The 20,580-nt window shown below is 38.3% G+C and overlaps 1 protein-coding gene across 2 annotated transcripts in view; it reads right to left on the reverse strand.

Moving 5' to 3' along the window:
• LOC126248753 (uncharacterized) overlaps nucleotides 1-20,580 on the reverse strand; it is a 241,503-nt gene that overhangs the window by 219,913 nt on the left and 1,010 nt on the right. For both annotated transcript variants that reach the window (XM_049950096.1, XM_049950095.1), the window contains exon 2: nucleotides 2,861-2,923. In XM_049950096.1, the coding sequence (XP_049806053.1) occupies nucleotides 2,861-2,923 (63 nt within the window). The remainder of the gene's footprint in view (nucleotides 1-2,860; nucleotides 2,924-20,580) is intronic.

Consider the following 20,580-nt stretch of genomic DNA (forward strand, 5'->3'; position numbering starts at 1 on the left):
TATTACCCCTACCTTCATTAGAAACTGAGGTGGCGTATTACAAGAGAGAATAGTGGATCAATAATCATAGAATACATGATGAAGTTGAAAATATTTTGTTGCAAACAATTTTATTTGAGTACTAATAAAACTGTCACCCATAAAACAATTTTAAATGAATAGAAGTTCTTCATTCTGAGTATGTGAACAGTGGATAAGATTTGCAATGACTCTGTCTTTTGGAATTGGATGTTTAGTAATAGTAAACATGAACTGAGAATTTCATATCTCAAAACAAACTCCACATAATTCCACAAAGGATCAACATTAAATATGACTAACTTTCAGCTGTAAAGACAGACAAACATAAACAAAAATACTATTATTTGAGAATGAAGAATAGGTAATTAACAGTGAGAAGCACTACCAGCCCACAACCAGTTGACCTTGTTGTACTGCATGTGCATATGATTTAATACGTATGGGAAAGTATTAAGTGCAATAGATGTTACAAAATATAAGATATCCTGTTACCATTTCTTCGCGTATTTGACGATTACTTCTTCCTCAATTTGGGGCGTATCTGTCTGTTATGCCAAAATCACATGTCTCCCTGCACTATTCCAATGATACATAATTGAGTGAAGCATTATTACCAGAAACGTTTTGATGAAATTAGAATCTTGAGCTGGAAAAGAGAATTTTTCCACCAATTATGAGAAATCTGCTTCCTTTGGTACCTTAAATTGTATCCCTTATTCTTTGGCCTCCGTTCTCTTCAGACAATCTCTGGTGATTGTCACTTACATACTGCTTTCTATCAGCTTGGTGCAATGTGTATATTTTATTTCATGTAAATTGCTCTCTGCTTGAAAACTGTTAACTAATGCTGTTTTTAACTGATGATCCTGCTGTCTATGACGTTCTCTTTGACCCAGGTAAGAGCAGTATTAATGATGGAAACCATTTATATAGCAATCTCATCTTGCTAAACAGTATACATCTAAACTCGGCACTACAAATAGCACTAGGTAATTTTTTGTGCAAAACAACTTAACTCTTCAATATCTATCACTCATTCTTCTAGTAGCTGTTCAAGAATTGGAGTATGTGCTACCACACCTACCATTTTCCACACCCGCACACACGACCATGGAATTATATGGTAACTTTCTGTTTCTCTTTCACACTTTGAATAAATTAGTACTGCCATTTAACCGAGTCACACACAATTTCTCCTCATTATTGAGTAACTAGCAAATGACAACTGCTATAAGAAATAGCTGAAGTACTTTATCTCAAATGCTCTCCAAGCTCAAGGCTGAGATAACTGTTCCTGTCTCCTTACAAATACAAGCCTAGTACTTTATCACTGTTCTTCGTACAGGCTTCCATTCCTAACTATTACTGTGCACCTAGATCCAATCTATGTATTTTATGCATGCACAAGTTATTAATGTAAATAAAACTTACTGATAGTGAAACATTTTACATGGGTGTTTTTTATGTTTTGAGTGGTGTTTTTGCTGTGGAGCGAAACAACCTATTAAAGTTGTGTGAACATGCTTAGCGCAATCTAACAAACATTAAAAGCAGCACACTATACAATGAGGCGACAAAAGTCATGGGATACCTTCTGATATCATGTTGGACCTCCTTGGCATAGAGCAGCAATTCGACATGCCAGAGATTCAACACGTCGTTGGAAGTCTCTTGCAGAAATACTGAGCCATTGGGTCTCTACAGATGTCTAATTGCAAAAGTATTGCTGGTGCAGTATTTCACACACAAACTGACCTCTCGATTGTCCCATAAATGTTTGATGGGATTCAAGTCGAGCTATCTGGATGGCCAAATCATTCCCTTGCATCATCCAGAATATTCTTCAAACCAATTGTGAATAATTTTGGCCTGGTGACATGGGACATTTTCATTCATAAAATTTCTATCGTCATTTGGCTGTAAATGGTGGCCATAAACGGTCTCCCAGTATTCAAATATACCTGTTTTTAGTCACCGATTGGTTCAGTTGGACCAGAGGACACGGTCCATTCAATGTAAAAACAGCCCACACCATTATGGAGCAACCATCAGATCGCACAGTGCCTGGTTGACAACTTAGGTCCATGGCCTCTTGGGCTGCACCACACACCAACCCCATCATCTCTCTGGCCAACTGAAATCGGGACTCATCTGATCAGGCCTCAGTTTTCAAGTCATCTAGCAACCAAAGGCTATGGTCACGAGCCCAGGAGATGTGCTGCAGGTGACGCCATGCTGTTAGCAAAGGCACTCTTGTTTGTCATCTTCTGTCATAGTCCATTAACACCAAATTTCACCACCTGTCCCCAACAGATATGTTCGTTGTACTTCCCACTTTGATTTCTGTGGTTATTTCACATTATGCTGCTAGTCTGTTAGCACTGACAACTGTACACAAACGTCTGTGCTCTCAGTCATTAAGTGGAGGCCGTTGGCCATTGTGTTATCCTCGGTGAGAGGTGTGTCTGAAATGTGGTATTCTCAGACAACTCTCGGCACTGTGGATCTCTAAATACTGCATTCCACAATAATTTCTGAAGTGGAATTTCCCATGTGTCTTGCTCCAACTACCACTCCATGTTCAAAGTCTGTTAATTCCAGTTGTGTGGCCATAAACACGTCAGAAACCTTTTCACATGTGACCTGAGTACGTATGACAGCTCCACCAATTCACTGCCCTTTTATACCTAGTGTATGCGATACTACCACTATCCGTGAAGGTGCACATCGCTATCCGCTGACTATTGTCACCTCAGTGTAAACCCAGCAATTGTAGATTTACACAAACCTTTATCTGTCTTGCACCACAGTTGCTATACAAATTTTCAGAAGTACTTACATCTAAATCCACTTCCAATTTGTTTATGTCATCTGTTGCAGTATTTAGTCTTTCCAGTTCAATCTGAAATAACAAACAGTATTTTAGGAGAAGCAACACATAAAATTCAATCATGCTGACAACTACAGCTGTAGCACAAAGTGAAGCACATGCAATTTAACTTAACCGAGGCCTGTGCAGAGTTTGGTATAAGAAGGGGGGTAACAGTTCACTGGGAGCAGCAACTGCACGGTAGGGGAAAGTGCTCTTATTTGTCTCTGGCATATTATATGACATTACATAATCCGACATTCCCAATTATTAAGTACTCTCCCTGCAACTACTGTGTAGGGTGACTGCAATCACATACAGCTTAGAAATCTGGCTTCCAGCCAACAGTCAACTGAGTCCATGATTTGTTCTAAGGAGATAACGAACTAACTCACGGGGAGAAAATGCTGCTTCTGTGATTAAGCTATCTGATTTACATGTTTAAGTAATTTTTTATTTCCCATTTTTACGTATAATAACTACATACTTTGTAATGAGTACATATTTCATATTTAATGCAGAACAACTCTTGCTTATAACTATAATTAACAAACTGTAAAATTGTATGTATGACTGACTTCTGTGTATTACAAACCTTTGTGTTCTTCAGTTATAATCAAATCATTTCAATTTACTTGCATTTTCAATTTTGTGGGACCTATGCAATCTGTATATGTAGTTACTGGATTGGATCACACGTGTGGTGTGTTGTATAGTAGTACCAGTAGAAAGTGATCATAAAAAATTCAATTAACTTTCACCGAGGGATTTAACTATCAATTTAAACAATATTAGAGTTTGTTATTATGACCTGAATCTGCTTCCTTAAGAGATATTATAATTTACTCCCACACCACCACCATAGACATAGTGCCACTGCAGAAAACAGTTTTAGCTTTGCTAAAGAAACATTCTAGCAACAGAGGATGGTAATTTGGAAAGGAAAAGTAAACCAAATCCCTACCATATCAAGAAGCAAATTACAGTCCTATGAAACTGTATATGATGGTTATTCCTCTTTGTTGTGGTTACTGCCACTATTAGATGTGGTTGATTGCAAGCACATAAGCATGGTTTATAAAGACCCAAGCTGAAACTATATCATTTAAAACTTTTTTGAGGTCAGAACCTAAATTACATGATAAAGAACTTTTTAAGGTTAGTATTTATGAGACTGAAGGTTAACCTCTCCCTGCAATAAACAAATCCAATAGAATATGAAGATGTGAAATCTTTACTACACTGCAGTTATTACCAAAAATTATCACATCATCATCTGGGATATAATGCTTGCCTTTCTCATGGCATACAAATCATACTAAATTTAGTATATTGTGAAGCGTAGCTCACATGTACTGTATCTTAACATGTATTCTGTTCCCAAGTGTTAAACACAAATCTTATTTTATCTTAACGATAGGAAGATATGCCGAGGTCAAAATCACTTTGATTAACCTAGTTTATAGTACACTATTTCAAAAGATCTACTCTCACTCATCACCAACAGAGCTTTCCTGCAAACTATGTGATAACACCATTTTTGTATTCTACTATGGGCTAGTCCCCTGAGGCACTCATAGCCACCTTAGAGTAATTATTGTTAGCTTATTGCTTTCCACTCAGTCATGAGCAGGTTACCAGCGCAAGACACCTTAGAATTCTTCCTGGAGATGTCTCGACACCATCAACAACATTATGACTTAGCGTATCTGTGATATACGTTTGAATAAATTACTGAATTGTGCTAATCAGGCCAAAATAAATCAGATACTTTTATCCTATGTAACTTTTCAGTTTTGTAACATCTGAAGCAGACTCGTAAAATACTTGCTTAAACCTCTTGAGACATGAATGCTGATTCCTGTTTTTGTTGTGAACTGCAACTACAGCTTTGTGACTTAACAGAGGCCAGAGAATTATGGTCACAAATGGTTGGTGTTTAGTAGAATTATTGCGCTCTAATACGTTAGAACTCTGCATGCTCACAGACCACCAATTTCATGCGCATTGCCCTCCACTGTTCACATACAACTTGCATAAGAGATGTCATTGAAGTGGGCCCTAAAATCATGGAAGGGTAAGAGTGACATGCAACTCTGATTTGCCACTCAAAAAACTGAAATGTTTACACCCTTGAGAGACAAATCTTCGGTATAAGGGTCGTCCAAACAATCTCAGAGATGATAAAACGTGGGCCAATTTTTAAAGTTTCATTCGTGTCCCTAAGGATAGGTTTAACCCTTGTAGAATGGAATTGCTCTAATGGGAGTGTGTAACAGTTTTAACAAGGAAACATGAACCCAATTTTTAGTAGTAAGTCACCACACTGAAATACTAGTGCAATTTGATTTCCAGCATTCACAACAGGCAGAATATTTGAAAATCATATTCACAATACAGAATTATGTCAAAGTCCAGATTTCGAGTTTTATTAAATGAGAATAATGAGATTTCCTTGGCCAACACTGTACACAATAATGAAACATTTATCTCAAGATACTCTGTGCCAGTTTATTATTTCAATCAACTCCTCCAGTGTGTTTTAATCCTTTAACTGCTGCAAATCAGCTTCTTAACAGCAATGTTGAGTGCTGGCTCGGTATCACCTAATCCAGCTACCTGTGTTAGGTGTTCTGCATCAGCAGAATTTCCTGGCGTTGAGTTATTTTTGTAGCCGTGGCAGCCATTGTGTTTTTGCTTGCTTGCAGCAAGCAACATTGTCATTATCAGCCCTTTTAGAATTACTGCATGAGACCAATAGCACTAAATAAATAAAATGCAAGTACTTTTATAAATTAGAGTGTGCAGCAATTAGTTTTTTTTTTTTTTTTTTTGGCAAATCCAGATTTCGGCTAGTGCCTAGCCATTATCAATGCACTATTTTCTAGTCTCTTTGCATGTCAGTTCCCTGTTGTTCAGGTGTCAGTCACAGTTCTTTGAATACTTCTAGTATTCGAAGTACACTCAGAAGGATAGAACAGCGGATTACATCCAGCCAGGTATATGCCTCTTTAGGTGTGGTATCAGTTGACTCTTACTTATGACTCCCCACATGTCCTGGTATCCAGCAGAATGATAGCTCCTTACCCTGTCTTTGCACCTGGACAACAATGCCCTATTTGTTTCGGACAGTTTTATCCACGGGTGTATATGCTGGATGGTCTGCAGAGCACTGAGTGAGCAAGAGCATACCAGGAATTTCATATCAGGATCATGTTTCATTTGATACACAGTTTTCACACAGAGTTCAGCATCAAATATAGTAAACTCACTCTGCAGATGGATTCTGAACACATGGGCAGGAAAACTAATAGCACAGCCAATATTATTCCCTCTCTTTTGACCCATTAGTATACAGTACATTAAAATTGTGGTACTCAGACAAAAAGGTTACCAATTTGTTCTTAAAAATTATAGTCTGGAATGGACAATTTGTTGCACTCTGTCAAGTCTATAATTATCCTTGACTTCAGTAACAACCAGGTACAAGCTCCTTTGTACCACCTCCACCTCCACATGTTTATTGCAGGCACTTTGAGCGTCTAACTTAATTCCTTGAGATGTGGCAGCCAAGTCAGTTTTCTATCAAATAAGAGACCCAGGAAGCACACCATGTCAAAATGTAAAATGGTGTCAAACAGTCTCAGTTCAGAGGATACAAAAAGAGAATGATCACGATTGAAATCAACACAGTTTTCTAAGCGGAGAAATTAGTTCCAGTCCTAGCAAACCATTCTTAGAGTCTCTTAAGCATCAACTGAAAATGATATGAAAACGTGTAACTAGATGTGGAGCAGAAAATGGAGAAGTCATCTCCAAACAATGAGCAGTTCACAGGGCTCTTCTGAGGACAATATGCTATTGATCGTAATTGCAAACGAAGTTACAATTAGAACACTTGCCTGAGATATACCATGAATCTGAGGGAACCTACAGAGCATTTCCAACTGCATACCTGAAACTGAATTGGGAGGGAAGGACTGCAGAAAAATGTGCCGACAACCACAAAATCCCCATTTGTGTGACTGACAGATGATATTGTGTCTTTATGTGAAGTTATATACCTTTTCAGTGTTGAAAACAACTGACATAAATGCTGTTTTCAGAGGAATGCCTCCTGCATAGCCACTTCCAGTAGTGTTGGGTTATCAAGAGTGGAGTATCATCTAAACCCACAATGGATGCAGCTTATGAAATTTCTATATTCTAGAGTCAGAACAAAGAAGGATTGTATAATCCACTTTAGAAGAGTAATACTACAGTAGCTGCTAGGGTGTGCGTGTTTAAGAATGGGAATCATTACTTTTTCCATCCAAGGGTCACAGGATGTTGACCGTCACTCCATATTTTATTAAAAAAGGCAAGTAGGACTTCTTTTGATTCAGGTATAAGGTGCCATAGCAGGCCATAAAATATAAAATCTGGCCTGGGAGTGGTCTTACGAGCTTCCGATATCACTGTGTCCTATTCCAACTTTAAGGGGAGATTATAGGAATCTTCATTGTTGGAGCTTAAATGAATCTGTCCCCTCTCCCTGACTTTGCAATACGCCTAGAAACCTGGAACTAGACTTATGGACAATATTACATCATAAAAGTAGTGTGCCATGGTATCTGCTATCCTCACAGGAGTGGCTTTCAAGACGCCATTGTCCCTTATGGCAGCTAATTGACACTACATCTTTTTCCTAGATATCTTCCTTACCAACTCCCATACAACAGCGGCAAAAGTTCCCCAGGTAACGGACTTCAGAAACTTGTGCCATAATTTCTCCTTACTGTTCTTTGTTGTCCATCAAACTTTGGTTCTCATTAGCTGAAAGGCTGCAAGGTTCTCTGCTCATAGACTGCACTTCAACTTTCTCAGCACTGTCTTCTTGTCCCTTATTGCACCACACTGATCATTCCATCAAGTAACAAATTGCCTCCTGTGATGGCCTGAGAATTTTGGTATAGATTCATCAGCAGCAGATTGGATCAGATTGGTAATGTGATCCACCCAATCTTTAAAACAGTCTCTATGCTTTAGTACACAGAGCTGTCTGTACAGCATCCAGTTTGCCTTGCTGCAGAGCATCCATATGGCTGGCTTTCCCCTCTGGCTCAGTTACCTGATGCCACCTACCATTTCCCACTGGTCAGTAACTGCAAGAGCAGGAGAGCAAACTCCCATGCCAATGTCTGGGAAAGAAGCTGTCGCCATGCAAAATTTTGTCATTGTCCCTGTATTCAGGGCATATATGGATTCGTAGCTTAAGATATTTTTCAAGCACTTTACCCCTTGGACATGTGGAATTGCAGCCTCAGAACATAATGTGCACTGAAATCTCTTAAAAGGAGAAATCATGGGGGAAGCTGGTTGATGAGCGAAGAGAATGCCTTGCTATCCAGTGGCTGTTATGGAGGGAGATAAATGGAACACAGTGTGACCTGAAAAAGACAAAATGTATGGTGACAGCAACTGCTTTTAGTGATACAGGGTGACAAGTGAGGAGTACAGTGTGACAGTGGCTAACACTGCCACTGCTCCATTAGACCTTTTGCCATTTTGGTAATGTTTTCTACACAGGTGATAGCCTGGCAGCACAATTTCAGAATCCTCGACACATTCCCTGAAGGCACATACATGCATGGCCTAACCTTGTTAGGACCTTTACTTCTTCCATATGATATTTGGAGCCATTTAAATTCCACTGTAGTATGTTCATTATCTGTTGGTTAGGTTTGCCTACCCTTTCTCTTTGCATCTCAGTGGGCAGGCGAATGTTATTGGAGGTGGACTAGGGACACTTAGTAGGTCCTTTAAAATGACCACTTCCATTTCCAAATCCTCAGCATCTGCCTTCTAATTTTGTCACTGTTGCTGTAATTTCCATTGTATTGAATTTTGACTTTTCTTCACGATAACTTCCACTTTTTGAGTAGAAACATGTGAAGGACCACAAGCAAGTGAACCAAACAGTGCTGATGACATATTTTCTTTTGGGGGTAATGGTGGCATAGTGTCAGTCATAGAAGCCTATGAAGATGATTTGCTGTCAGGGCAGGTTCATTGGAGCCTGTGATCTGGCAGGCACAGGAAACATGAGCAGGAGTTAATAGGGGAATTTACAGCTTGTGACTGTGGTGACACACTGACTGTGGGCTGTTTCATGACCAAGGCAAATGACAAATGATTGAGGCTGCATGGCTGTATGCAATTTCTTTGCCATTGCATGACTAATTTATTATTATTTCAAATCTGTACATGGGACACACTGCTCCAAATTAGATATTAGTTGGAGCAGTTAACACATACTGGTGGATACATGCTTTCTACACATGGTTCATGAGCCGCTTGGCCACGGTTTCCACAAGCAGAATGACCATTAGAGACAGCTGTTGTGGGATCGAATCATTGATACCTTAAATACTGCAATGGATTCAGAAAATATGGGCAAGAAGTTAAGTGAAAAACCACCATTAACATGACTACCCAGACTTGCGAACTGAAAGTTAAAGTTAATACAGGTGTTCTTCCAACTTTTCCAGTCTCTCCTCTTCAGCAAATTCTGCAGATCAGTTCACACCTTCGTCTGCCCATTCCTTGTTTAGGACGATGATGTGTCTGTTCATTAGGTTTCCACATGACACCTCTTCAAAGGTGGAATTTACAATTTTCTGCAGTTCAACGACAATGGATTATTTGCCCAGGGTTGGCGATTTAAGAAGTTTTTGTACTTATCACGAAGTGGCAGTTTTGATCAGCTATGTATCATTGTGTTCTCTCTTCATTGACTTCAAGCCCTCTTAATACCACCCAGATGTTTCTGTTTGAAGAATGGGGACACATTAGCAAATGTACCCTCTTCCCTTTTAACAATCATGGAAACATTTTGACACATCCATCCTAGAACTGTTCCTAAATTTTAGAAGAGCATGCTCAGAAGAAGTACCCCTCATGTGTTCTCTTATTGGGTTGGAGAAGAGTGCTCACCAGCAGTCCATCCTATTCACTAAGAGCAGTTTTTGAAGAATTAATAGGTTCCACAAGCATCCCACAGGCAGCTAGGGAACATACGTTCACCCAGACTAAGTCCCACTTGCCTGGGTAAGCCTTGTATGAATGAGGCACAATGAGTGTTCCACCTCAACAGCCATGCATCCCATTGGTATTCAGCATCCCTAAAGACTTTTTTCTTATTTTTTAAAAATGTTTTACAGTTCTCACAATCCAGGCAGTCGAGTGAAGATCCCCACTCCCTGCGATACACAACATTCCACCACTGCACTGCACAGTGGTTACTGAAATGTGACCAGAGCTTAGAATTACAGAGGACTTGTTGCACTTACTAGTACCCAGCTTAGTAAAACCCGAGTTCACCAAGCCCATATCCAGCAAATGAATGCTGATATTTCTGTGACCTACCTAACCTTTCACAGTATGTTTTTGGAGCTTTTGCAGTTTTCCCTCCATAAATTGTTATCAAGACAAAAACGAAGGTTTATTCTGACATTAAGTTATGACCTCCATGTTTCTCTACATATGAGCTATTACACTAACAAACACAGAGGGACCTAAAAACTGCCTTTGTGACTAAGATGTTTCCAACAGTCCGGCACAATTTTAATAGCACATGACGAAGCGAACATGTCTTCCCTCTCACTTCAGCATCTCAGTGTTCCTCTCTTAACTGCCCATCCTTAATATTTCCTGTTCTCTAAACCAAAAATGATTACCTCTCAATAGCTAAACCTACATTTTTTCTATCACTCGTCATGAGCTACTATTTGATGTGGTGGAGATTATACGGTTTAATTGCCTCTAAGGGACAATATGGTTTACTTTGGGCTGTTCTCGCTGCCCATAATGTATCATTCCGCTGGAGTGGCATAACTGTTGTACACAGTAATAAATTTTCCATTCTCCTTTGATTGAACTGTATTATGCATCCTGTGCCATAGCTTCATGCACAATTTGCTTGGCAGACTATAGGAAACCGAGCATCTAACCACAAGGACATACATAACGTATCCATAATATGTTGGTTAATAGTGTGACTATGGTACAGTTACTGCCATCTTATTTACAGGATTATCAGTGGTTTTTGAACATCTTGAATATGGGAAATAGATTATTACCTTTATTTGAATTTTCTTTGGTTACACGATTCTTGATTTTTAATTTTAATGTGTAACTTAGAAAACAAAAAACTATGGAGCTTTAAACTTTCCTGTTTGTTATCACAATAATTTTTCCATCTTCGATATGAAGACTTTTAAGTGCACACATAAGATCTGTCTGCCTGCCTTTCAGATCATCTTACAACCACCATATTTATTTTTCACACCTTTGTATCCATGGGGAACTTATTAATTTGTTTCTATTTTATACAAATTTTAAATATTTTTTTTATAAAATGAAGTTTAATTTCACGGTTTTTATGCAGACATCAATCATTAATATGTATTCTCCATGTGATAAACTTTATGAATTTCCATCCATATCAGACATATTTGCGTACTTTCTCTTTTGTCCCAACTGTACTCCTATGCATTAGCTTAACATTCTTAGTTTACTTTAATTCATCTGAGTAAATTAGAAGGGATCATCATGGTTCCTTCCTCTAGATTTTTCCCTTCTGTTGCACACCTTTTTACATTTTCTCTTGCCCCATGATTGAACTTCTCAATATTTTTCCATTTCATTAAAATCCTGCACAAATCTTAAGCATTCAAGCCACACCACACCAGAACATGGAGAAAATGACTTAATACCACTTCCCATTTTTACACATAATCCATATGTACTCAACAACACGCCAGAGACGTCAACTACAACATTTGAGTCGCAGTTACAAAATCTTACAATTGTTCCAAATATTTTGTTGACATCCTGTCAGCCTTTTCTGTCTCGCACATTTCTGTTACAACTGGTTTACTACCATATTTCTCTTTCAGAACTTATGACAAACGCTTTACCAGCTGACTGTCTTTTCCTGCGATTTAGTACGTAGTGCAGTTTTCACACAGTGCTATTATCCCTACGTGCAATAACACATGATTGTTTTGTGATTTAGAAACCACAGGATAGAATATGGGCTTCAATACCAGCTGTCTACACAGCATTTGTTTCCACTGTAAATAGATCTTCCCGACTACTGCCACGTTTTTCTCCAAAAGTCTGGAACATAATTTCTGTTTTGCTTCTGCCTACAAACAGAATAAAATTCACACCGAACAGTCTGATATTAGCACAGCATAAGTGGGTTTACTCCAAATTTATTTCATTTGGATGGCATAAATTTTTAAAAGATACTGCCATTTGAAAATGGAGTTCACGTGGTGCAGATCTTTTTGGTTCTATGGAGGTTAATTTAACCACACTACAGATCATTAGCCCCTCGTTCATGAACCAAGTTTATAGAGAATAGAAAATTGTTGAGGCTTTCGTGGCCACTTGTTGACAAACTGCCTATTGGCTTCTGTCTCTGGTTCTTTGGCCGACGTTCATCTAATGATTTTTCTGACGTTTCGCCAGCACGAGTGGCTGGCATTGTCAAAGCTTCACCCTCCATTGCCGGTGGTCGGGATGACTGGACGATCCATTAACACCACGATCAAAGAGCATAAGCGACATTGCAGGTTGGGGCAGGTGGAGAAATCGGCCGTGGCAGAGCACGCACTGAATGAGACCGACCACGTAATAAAATTCGCCGACACAGAAGTTCTGGCTGTAGAGAAGCACTATCACACGCGCTTGTTCAGAGAAGCTGTAGAAATACAAAAACATGCGAACAGTTTGAACAAGAAAGAGGAAAGCCTTAAGGTAAACGGATCCTGGCTTCCCGTACTGCAGCGAATGACCGTCGCAGGTAGCAAGAGGAGAACCGCACCGGAAATGACCGCGGAGAAGCCCTCTGACGTTGGCGCGCCAGGTACATATAGTCTGCGCCCGCGAGCTTGGCTCCAGTTCACCACCGGCAATGGAGGGTGAAGCTTTGAGAATGCCAGCCACTCGTGCTGGCGAAACGTCAGAAAAATCATTAGATGAACGTCGGCCGAAGAACCCGAGACAGAAGCCAATAGGCAGTTTGTCTATAGAGAATGATGTTGCTAATCAGATGTAGAAGTCCCCATTAACGTGTTGCCATACTATATGGAAAAATACTACAACAGATGTGTTCAAAACAGAAAATGCCAAGAACCAAAAGCTGTTTCAGGAAACGTATAAAGAGAGAGGCTCAAAAATCAAGCAGCTGGGTAAGTCTGAGGCAAATTGGGGTCCCGTTACATCTTATCTGTAGTGAAATAGTAAAAACACCTCCATGTCTGACTACCTATCAACATGTGATTTGTAGAACAACAATGCAACAAACAATTCCCTCCTTGAGGGGGGGGGGGGGGGGGACAAAAGGGAAGTCAATGCCAGTATTAAGCTAATAGCAAATCAAATACAAGAAAAAAGGCATGACAGCTTGTGACTGACATAATAATGGTTCAAATGGCTCTGAGCACTATGGGACTTAACATCTGAGGTGATCAGTCCCCCTAGACTTAGAACTACTTAAACCTAACTAACCTAAGGACGTCACACATCCATGCCCAAGGCAGGATTCGAACCTGCGACCATAGCAGCAGCGCGGTTCTGGACTGAAGCACCTGGAACCGCTTGGCCATAGCAGCAGATCTGACCTAATAATCTGTCAGGCTTGAGGAATGAGTAATATTTCTTACAGAGAATCAAGCAAACTTGTTAAGTTGTAGAAGAGGCATTAATCATATTGAGGTAAAAGCTGCACCAAAATTTTTTATAAATGGGTCCAAATACATTTTTTTTATGACAGGAAAAGTAACCATTTCAGTCCACTAAAGAAAGAGGCCATTTTATATTGTTAGACAAATATGAAATAGGTAGACCATCTGCATTTTGAGGCCCAGAATCTAAATAACGTAAGTGTATCGTGGTGCTTCACTAGTCACACGTGATGACCTCCCTGCACACTGACACTAATTATTACCCAGTCATTTTCTTTCATTTAATGTACTGTTTGTTGTAAATTCTGTCATACATACTATGACAATTCCCAAACACATCAGTCACCTGCCACTGCACACTAATAGCATAAAGATCTTAAAGAAATGATTTGAAGAAGGACAAGATGGTAATATTAACAAAGCAAGACGCCAGCCCTTGTGTCAAATTTCAAAATTCTTTGAAACCTATCAGTCTTTCAAAGTACGTTAGAGCATTATAACACAATCTCTAGTGTGGTTCTAACTGTGCCAGCCACACACAGGCAGCCTTGTTGCATCAAACTCTGGCTATGACTACCTGAAGAGCTGTAAAAAGGCCTCATTCAAAATAATGCTACTAAAATTTTTTATTACAGTAATTTTGAAATAGTTGTTTCCCTTACAAAATTACCACTCCTGACCTTTTTTTGTCCAGCACTTTAACTGAGTAAGATTCTCCTACATAACCACTAAAAGCAAAGTTGGACTAGGAATCCTCAAATTGACACAGGGCTTTGGTTTAAAATGGATAGTTCTGTAGGTTTGTAGTATAGTGTGAATAAGAAGGGGGGGGGGGGGGGGAATGTGACTTGCTGAGCAGGTGGTCCACAGTGGTTATGTAGAAAAATGATCACATTCGGTTATATCAAAGTAGGCCACAGAGTAATTACAAATTACTAAACCACTTTATAAAAATTTATTTTCAACAACATTTAACAAATACATGATCTTACTGAGAACTCTAGTATGTAAATTTCAAGTGAAGTATGCTACCTAGCAGGCAATTTGAATACTGCTAATAAGGTTTATTGTAGCAGGCATTTCCTTTCTACCTCAAAAATGCATAAATCCATGGCAGTAGCAGCTGGTATTGGTACCAGATCAGTGCTCAATGTGCTTTAGAAATCATTCTAATTAAAATGTTAATCCTTAGGAAAATCTGGCATAAAATACTGGTGGAGCTTGCATAAAAATATCCTTATAATCTCCCTTGCATATTTGACACCTTTATGTTGGGATCTTCCAGACCCCACAAATAGTCATTCATTCCATACACTACACATTAATGAACAGGTAAGGGCATGTAATGATAATGGCACAAACTACCCTCCACCACACCGTAACATAGCTTGCAAGGCATAGATTGGATTAATGGGGCCAAACTGTTCAGACACTGGTCCCTCTACTCTGCACGTCTCATGCCAATAGTATTTCTCTGTAACATAGAAGAAACATGGTACAGAGTACAATAAAGTGTGTGCAGCATTCAACAATAATGGTGGTTAAAACAAGATTTCTGCACCTATGTTCACATACCTCTGCTACAACAACAAATATGCAGCAATGACATAGAAATTTAATAATCTTAGGAAACTGGCAACACTAATTTGTTGAAAACAGCACCTTCATTTGTTTTAACTTTGTCAAACAAAAGTGACCAAGTCACAAGCCCACTATTCCCTTCTTCCATTCTCCCCCCTCCCACATAAAGAACATTCCCTTCTCTTGAGTAGGGTATTACGAACTTCATGGGCAATAGTGTAGGGAAATTCTGAATGTTTTCTGTTGTCTCAGTTTTGCGATGAAAGCATCCTTTGTGTGCAAATGGAGCTGATCCAGAGCAATGTAACAAATAATGGCATAGAACGAAAGCTACATAACAGTATCTAAGTTTTAGCATTAAAATCAAACTACAAAGATTATTCTCATGATCAAGATACCTGTGTCCAGCTTTTGCAGATTCATAAATGCGAGAATGAGAGGTATTCACATATCTTCATTCCTGAAAGTTAACTTCTTCACATCAGTAGTGAATTATCTATTGCAGAAGAGTACAAGGTGACATCTAAAGAAGGTTATTTCACTAGAACCAAAGCATCTTCCATTCCCGAGACTTTGTTGTCAACATAATGTTAAACCCTAACACTTAAGAGTCAGTCAGCTCATTAGCTGTGTCACTATACTAGCAATGAAAGCAATCTAGTATCATAATTGGGTAACCCTTGGCTCTGAATTAGTAAACTGAATGTGATACTGTTCTATACGAGATGAAAATCAAACCAAATTGAGACTTTCTTGACAAACTGAATGGATTGAATGCTGCTTATACATTTCCAGCAAACTAGGGTTTCACTTCATGGAAACTTTTTTAAAAAAAATGGTCTCAGGAGATAGTCTTTTCTTCCAATTTACCCATGCTGAAATAATTTTCTCACCAGGAACCAAGAGCTTTTCATAGCACCAATAAAACAGCTGTAAATAAGCAGAATGAATAATGTGAGAAATCAAATTGTAAAATGAAATAAAAAAGCTAATAAATAAATAAATAAATAAACTACCAGCTTTTACAAAACATTTTTATTAACTGTTACAGACCATTGGTTTAATAAAAAAACTATCTATACTTAAACAACAGCTTCTTCCCTTTCCCTTAATATCAAAATACATCAACCTAATAGATTTAGGACATAATTAGTACCATATTTAACTAAGAATGGTTCCCCACTTTCAGTCCTTATACAGGGCTTGACCTACTACCCTTCGATATATATTCTTCTGGAAGTACAAGAGGGTGGGGGGAGAGGGAGGGGGAGAGGAAAAGACAATGTACTTATGAGATTAAGCCTGATCATCTCAACTATAGATGTCTAGACACAAGGCAATATTCACATTCCTCTGTCATGGAAGTGTTATTTGTTTGTTGCAACAAAATTCCATTTACAATTGAAACCAACAGCTTTCAGTCCAATCTGGACTGCCACAGATTTTTCTTTCATTATAGTTGGTCAATACACAACTCTACTACAGATATATGTATTCTTTTAGATCTTTCACCTGCAATAGCTTTTTCAAAGAAATTACCAATCACACTGCAGCCATAGCATCCGCACATTGTTCTGTTCATGATTTTCAACGAGTGCTCCTAAAATGTTTGTTATGCAACATTTCTCATTTTACTACTTATTTTCTGCAGACAAAACCTAAAAATTTCAGTTACTTGCACTGACTGGTCCTGTTAAATTAGTAGTTTACAGTGTAAAATTGCAGATGGTATATTTTATAAAAATTTATTTACAACTTTTTATGTCACTCTGAGGCAGCTGATAAGAAATTAAGCCTGTATGTAAGTATATCCAGAGTGGCTACTTAAACAGGGGAAAAAATACCCTAAGAATCCCAGTTGCAATGAAGATGTCAAGAAGCTCCTGATAAATTAATGGAGAGTGAATAGGGTGGGGGGAAGAGGCATACTACAATGACTTCTTTTCTCTCAGCTAAGCTATATACCAACCATAAGCAGTAGTTTAACAACAGCATTTGAACTTTGATAGTTTACATCAAATAATAATGGAGTACTTCACAGTTGCTACTTGCAACTTTACCAACATTTTTGTTGCTTTCCATATATCAAAATTTAATCTGTGACACAATCAACTTTTCTTATATTTCAACTTCTGTATCTTTTGCTAGTAGGTCTAGTACTGAACATTTGGTCATGGATATCTCTATGAAAAATAGACTATTACTCACTTAAATAGGTATGCTGAACAGCAGACAGATACCTAAAAAGCACCACACTAACTTCCGAGCTTATTGTTCTGTAGTGGTCTGGTAGTAATCCTGCCTATTTACATGTCTGTCTGCTGGTCAACACTTCTATTTGGTACATACTAAGTGCTCTGTCCTTTTACGGCCATTTACATTTTATTCTGGATTTTCCACAATTTACAGAATCACTCGTAAATTCACCCCTGCTATCTAATTCATTAGCAAAATCGAACAGTTTTTACTAAACACTTAACCCTCTGTTTATTCATGTGAGCTGCATATGATTAATTTCTCTGGCTGTTGCCACAGTCAAAGACTAGTTTATGTGCCTAACAGTCCCAGACGACTGTTATATGACCTTTAATTTTTGGTTGAACTACTGCTCTACTACTTTCCAAGGCAGCCACTACAGTAACATAAGAAGAATATCAGTGAGCAGCCACGTGTAGAGAGAGACAGCAGCTTGCAAGACACTCAAGGTGCTATGCTGTTAAATGTAGGTACGTCACTTGTCACCAGTAGAGGAGTGTTTACCTTTCTCAACTTATATGTAGATTTAAATTCACGTTGGTCTTCAAGTACAGGTTCAGTTTGTCTGTATTTCAAATGCTAATGGGTGGAACTTGCTCAGCTACTACACTTCCACTCACCTTTCCTAAGTAGTGAACACTCATTCACTCCCTCGCACACCCACCCACAACAGATTAAGATTAAGTCACTCTTTCTTGACAATATTTTTTAAAATGTCCTTAATTCTGTCTTTAGTCCAGTTGTTTTTAGATTTTTGGGTGTCTATTGTTTCTGGTATGCATCCAGCTTTCACTCTAGTTCTTTTACATTGAAGTCTACTATCTTATCTGGGAGATTTACATAATCATGTGAAAATTCTAATCTTAATGTTTTTAGAAGTACAAAACTGCAGGACAATGTATCAGTCTACCACAGGAAACCATTTACTGCATACAGTACTCCATGGGAAATTGTTTGCCTAAGTAGTCAACTCAATATTCTGATAGACAATACTGTGGAAAATATTAAATCTTTTGATCTGGAGCTTTGACACAAAGGTCTTGTTATAAATACAAATGACATTACAAAATACAAATTTACTGGAATTAATACAAAATTACTAACTAGAAACAATCATCAATCATGTAAGTAATTATGATTTGGTCTCTAATCATTTCTCGTATTTGCAGTTTTCTATCGAGAAATGTTTTATTTTTATTAGATTACATTCAACTTGCATTTTATTGTGGTACCAGCGTCATAGGTAATATTTTCAGAAAGATGTTCAGTTACAAATATGGCACCTTTCCTCAGAAGTTGAGGCACAAGTTAAGAGCTCAATTCCTTATGAAATAACAATTCATTGTAATGAGCAGCTTCCTACACTTTCACACCTTTGACTTCTTCATAAGGCTCTTGCAGTTAACAGGAACATTCAACACTAGTCATCAGCTTTAGCTAGTGATGCAATGTTAATGGCTGTGGTCACATCACTTTTTCATGCACATATTTACAGTTTTCTTGTTGGTTGGGAAAGCCAACAAATATGAAGAAAAAAACTGGTAGTGGTGAGAGAAGATCTGTAATTTCGACCTAGGTATATGTTAATTTGGAATGTGACAGTTGAGTTGGAATGTGATACAGACTGATCTGTAGCTTAGCCCATTTGAAAAGATATCCCACAACATCATGTTTCAGTTGCCACATTGTTTACAGCATTTGTTGCACATTTCCTATGTCATCAGTGAAAGCTGACAACTCTTACAGAACATCCTCCTATACCTGGCTCCGGGAATGCAATTCATTTGATGCACTGTGAAGATCTGCTGCTCCATAAGGTGCAGCAAAACTTATGTGAAGACCGGGAATATTGTGGTTTCAGCGGCCGTATTTAACAAAAGTACATCAAATTATATTTTACTATTTTGTTTCCTTTCTCCCTTATTTTGATTTACATTCTATTAATGACAGAGGAATGAGAGTTTATGTATATTTCAACCAAATATTCACTCTCAGTGGTTACTGCAAAGAATGTAGATAGCCAAGGTTCAAATGGCTCTGAGCACTATGGGACTTAACAGCTGTGGTCATCAGTCCCCTAGAACTTAGAACTACTTAAACCTAACTAACCTAAGTACATCACACACATCCATGCCCCCGGCAGGATTCGAACCTGCGACCGTAGCAGTCACGCTGTTCCGGACTGAGCGCCTAGAACCACTAGACCACCGCGGCCGGCGATAGCCAAGGCACTCTCCAATGTACAATTTAAAAGGTACCTCTTTTATATAATTTAAGACGGAATGAGAAAACTATGCAATGAAGACTTCCAGAGCTGGTGTTCACTTCAGTTAAAAGTTCTACAGTTTGTGTATAAAACTTTACACTGATTTTATTTCCACAAGCAGCAGACACTTTGAGAGATAGAATATGCATGTGGATTACTATATAATTATGTCTCCCACACATGGGGATGAAACGTCAGTGGTTAGTTTTAAATGTCAATCTTGGTCTTTCCACCTTAAAGTTTTAAGGTCAGGAAACGGGCCAACTTCTCCAGCACACATTAAAAGTTTGAATAACAAACATTCCAATCTTTATCATGAGCATGTTGTTCAAAATTTTAATGTGACCTATATATATTTATGAACACAACTGTACAAAGTCATTTTTGTATTCCATGTGAAATATAAACATTAACAGCATTCTTGAAGTCCATTTATGATCGGCTTATGACAAGTGTTCTTCCAGATCAAATAATGTTTAAAATAAATGTGAATTATGTCATCATCAAGGTACTTTAGGAAAACTAATCACCTAACATCTGCTAAGTTATTTTGTTAATAGATTTTACATATATGAACTGTTTGCTGCAACATGCATTAGCCCACGGTGATGGAAAAGCTAATAAAGTTTCTGAGTATATTAACTATGCATACAAACATTTTTGTGAATGACCACCACATAACCACTACAAAAGTGAGACAGTTTTGTGTGCTGATATAGCACACAACAGTTTACAGTCTCAGTAGTACAGCCAGCCAAACAACCATTTAACAAATCCATCAATATATCTGCCACTAAAATAGTTGGAAACCACCATATATTTATTGGCCTAAGCTTTACAACACAGTGCAT

This window comes from Schistocerca nitens, chromosome 3 (genome assembly GCF_023898315.1).
Source record: "Schistocerca nitens isolate TAMUIC-IGC-003100 chromosome 3, iqSchNite1.1, whole genome shotgun sequence".
In the NCBI taxonomy this organism is placed as follows: domain Eukaryota; kingdom Metazoa; phylum Arthropoda; class Insecta; order Orthoptera; family Acrididae; genus Schistocerca; species Schistocerca nitens.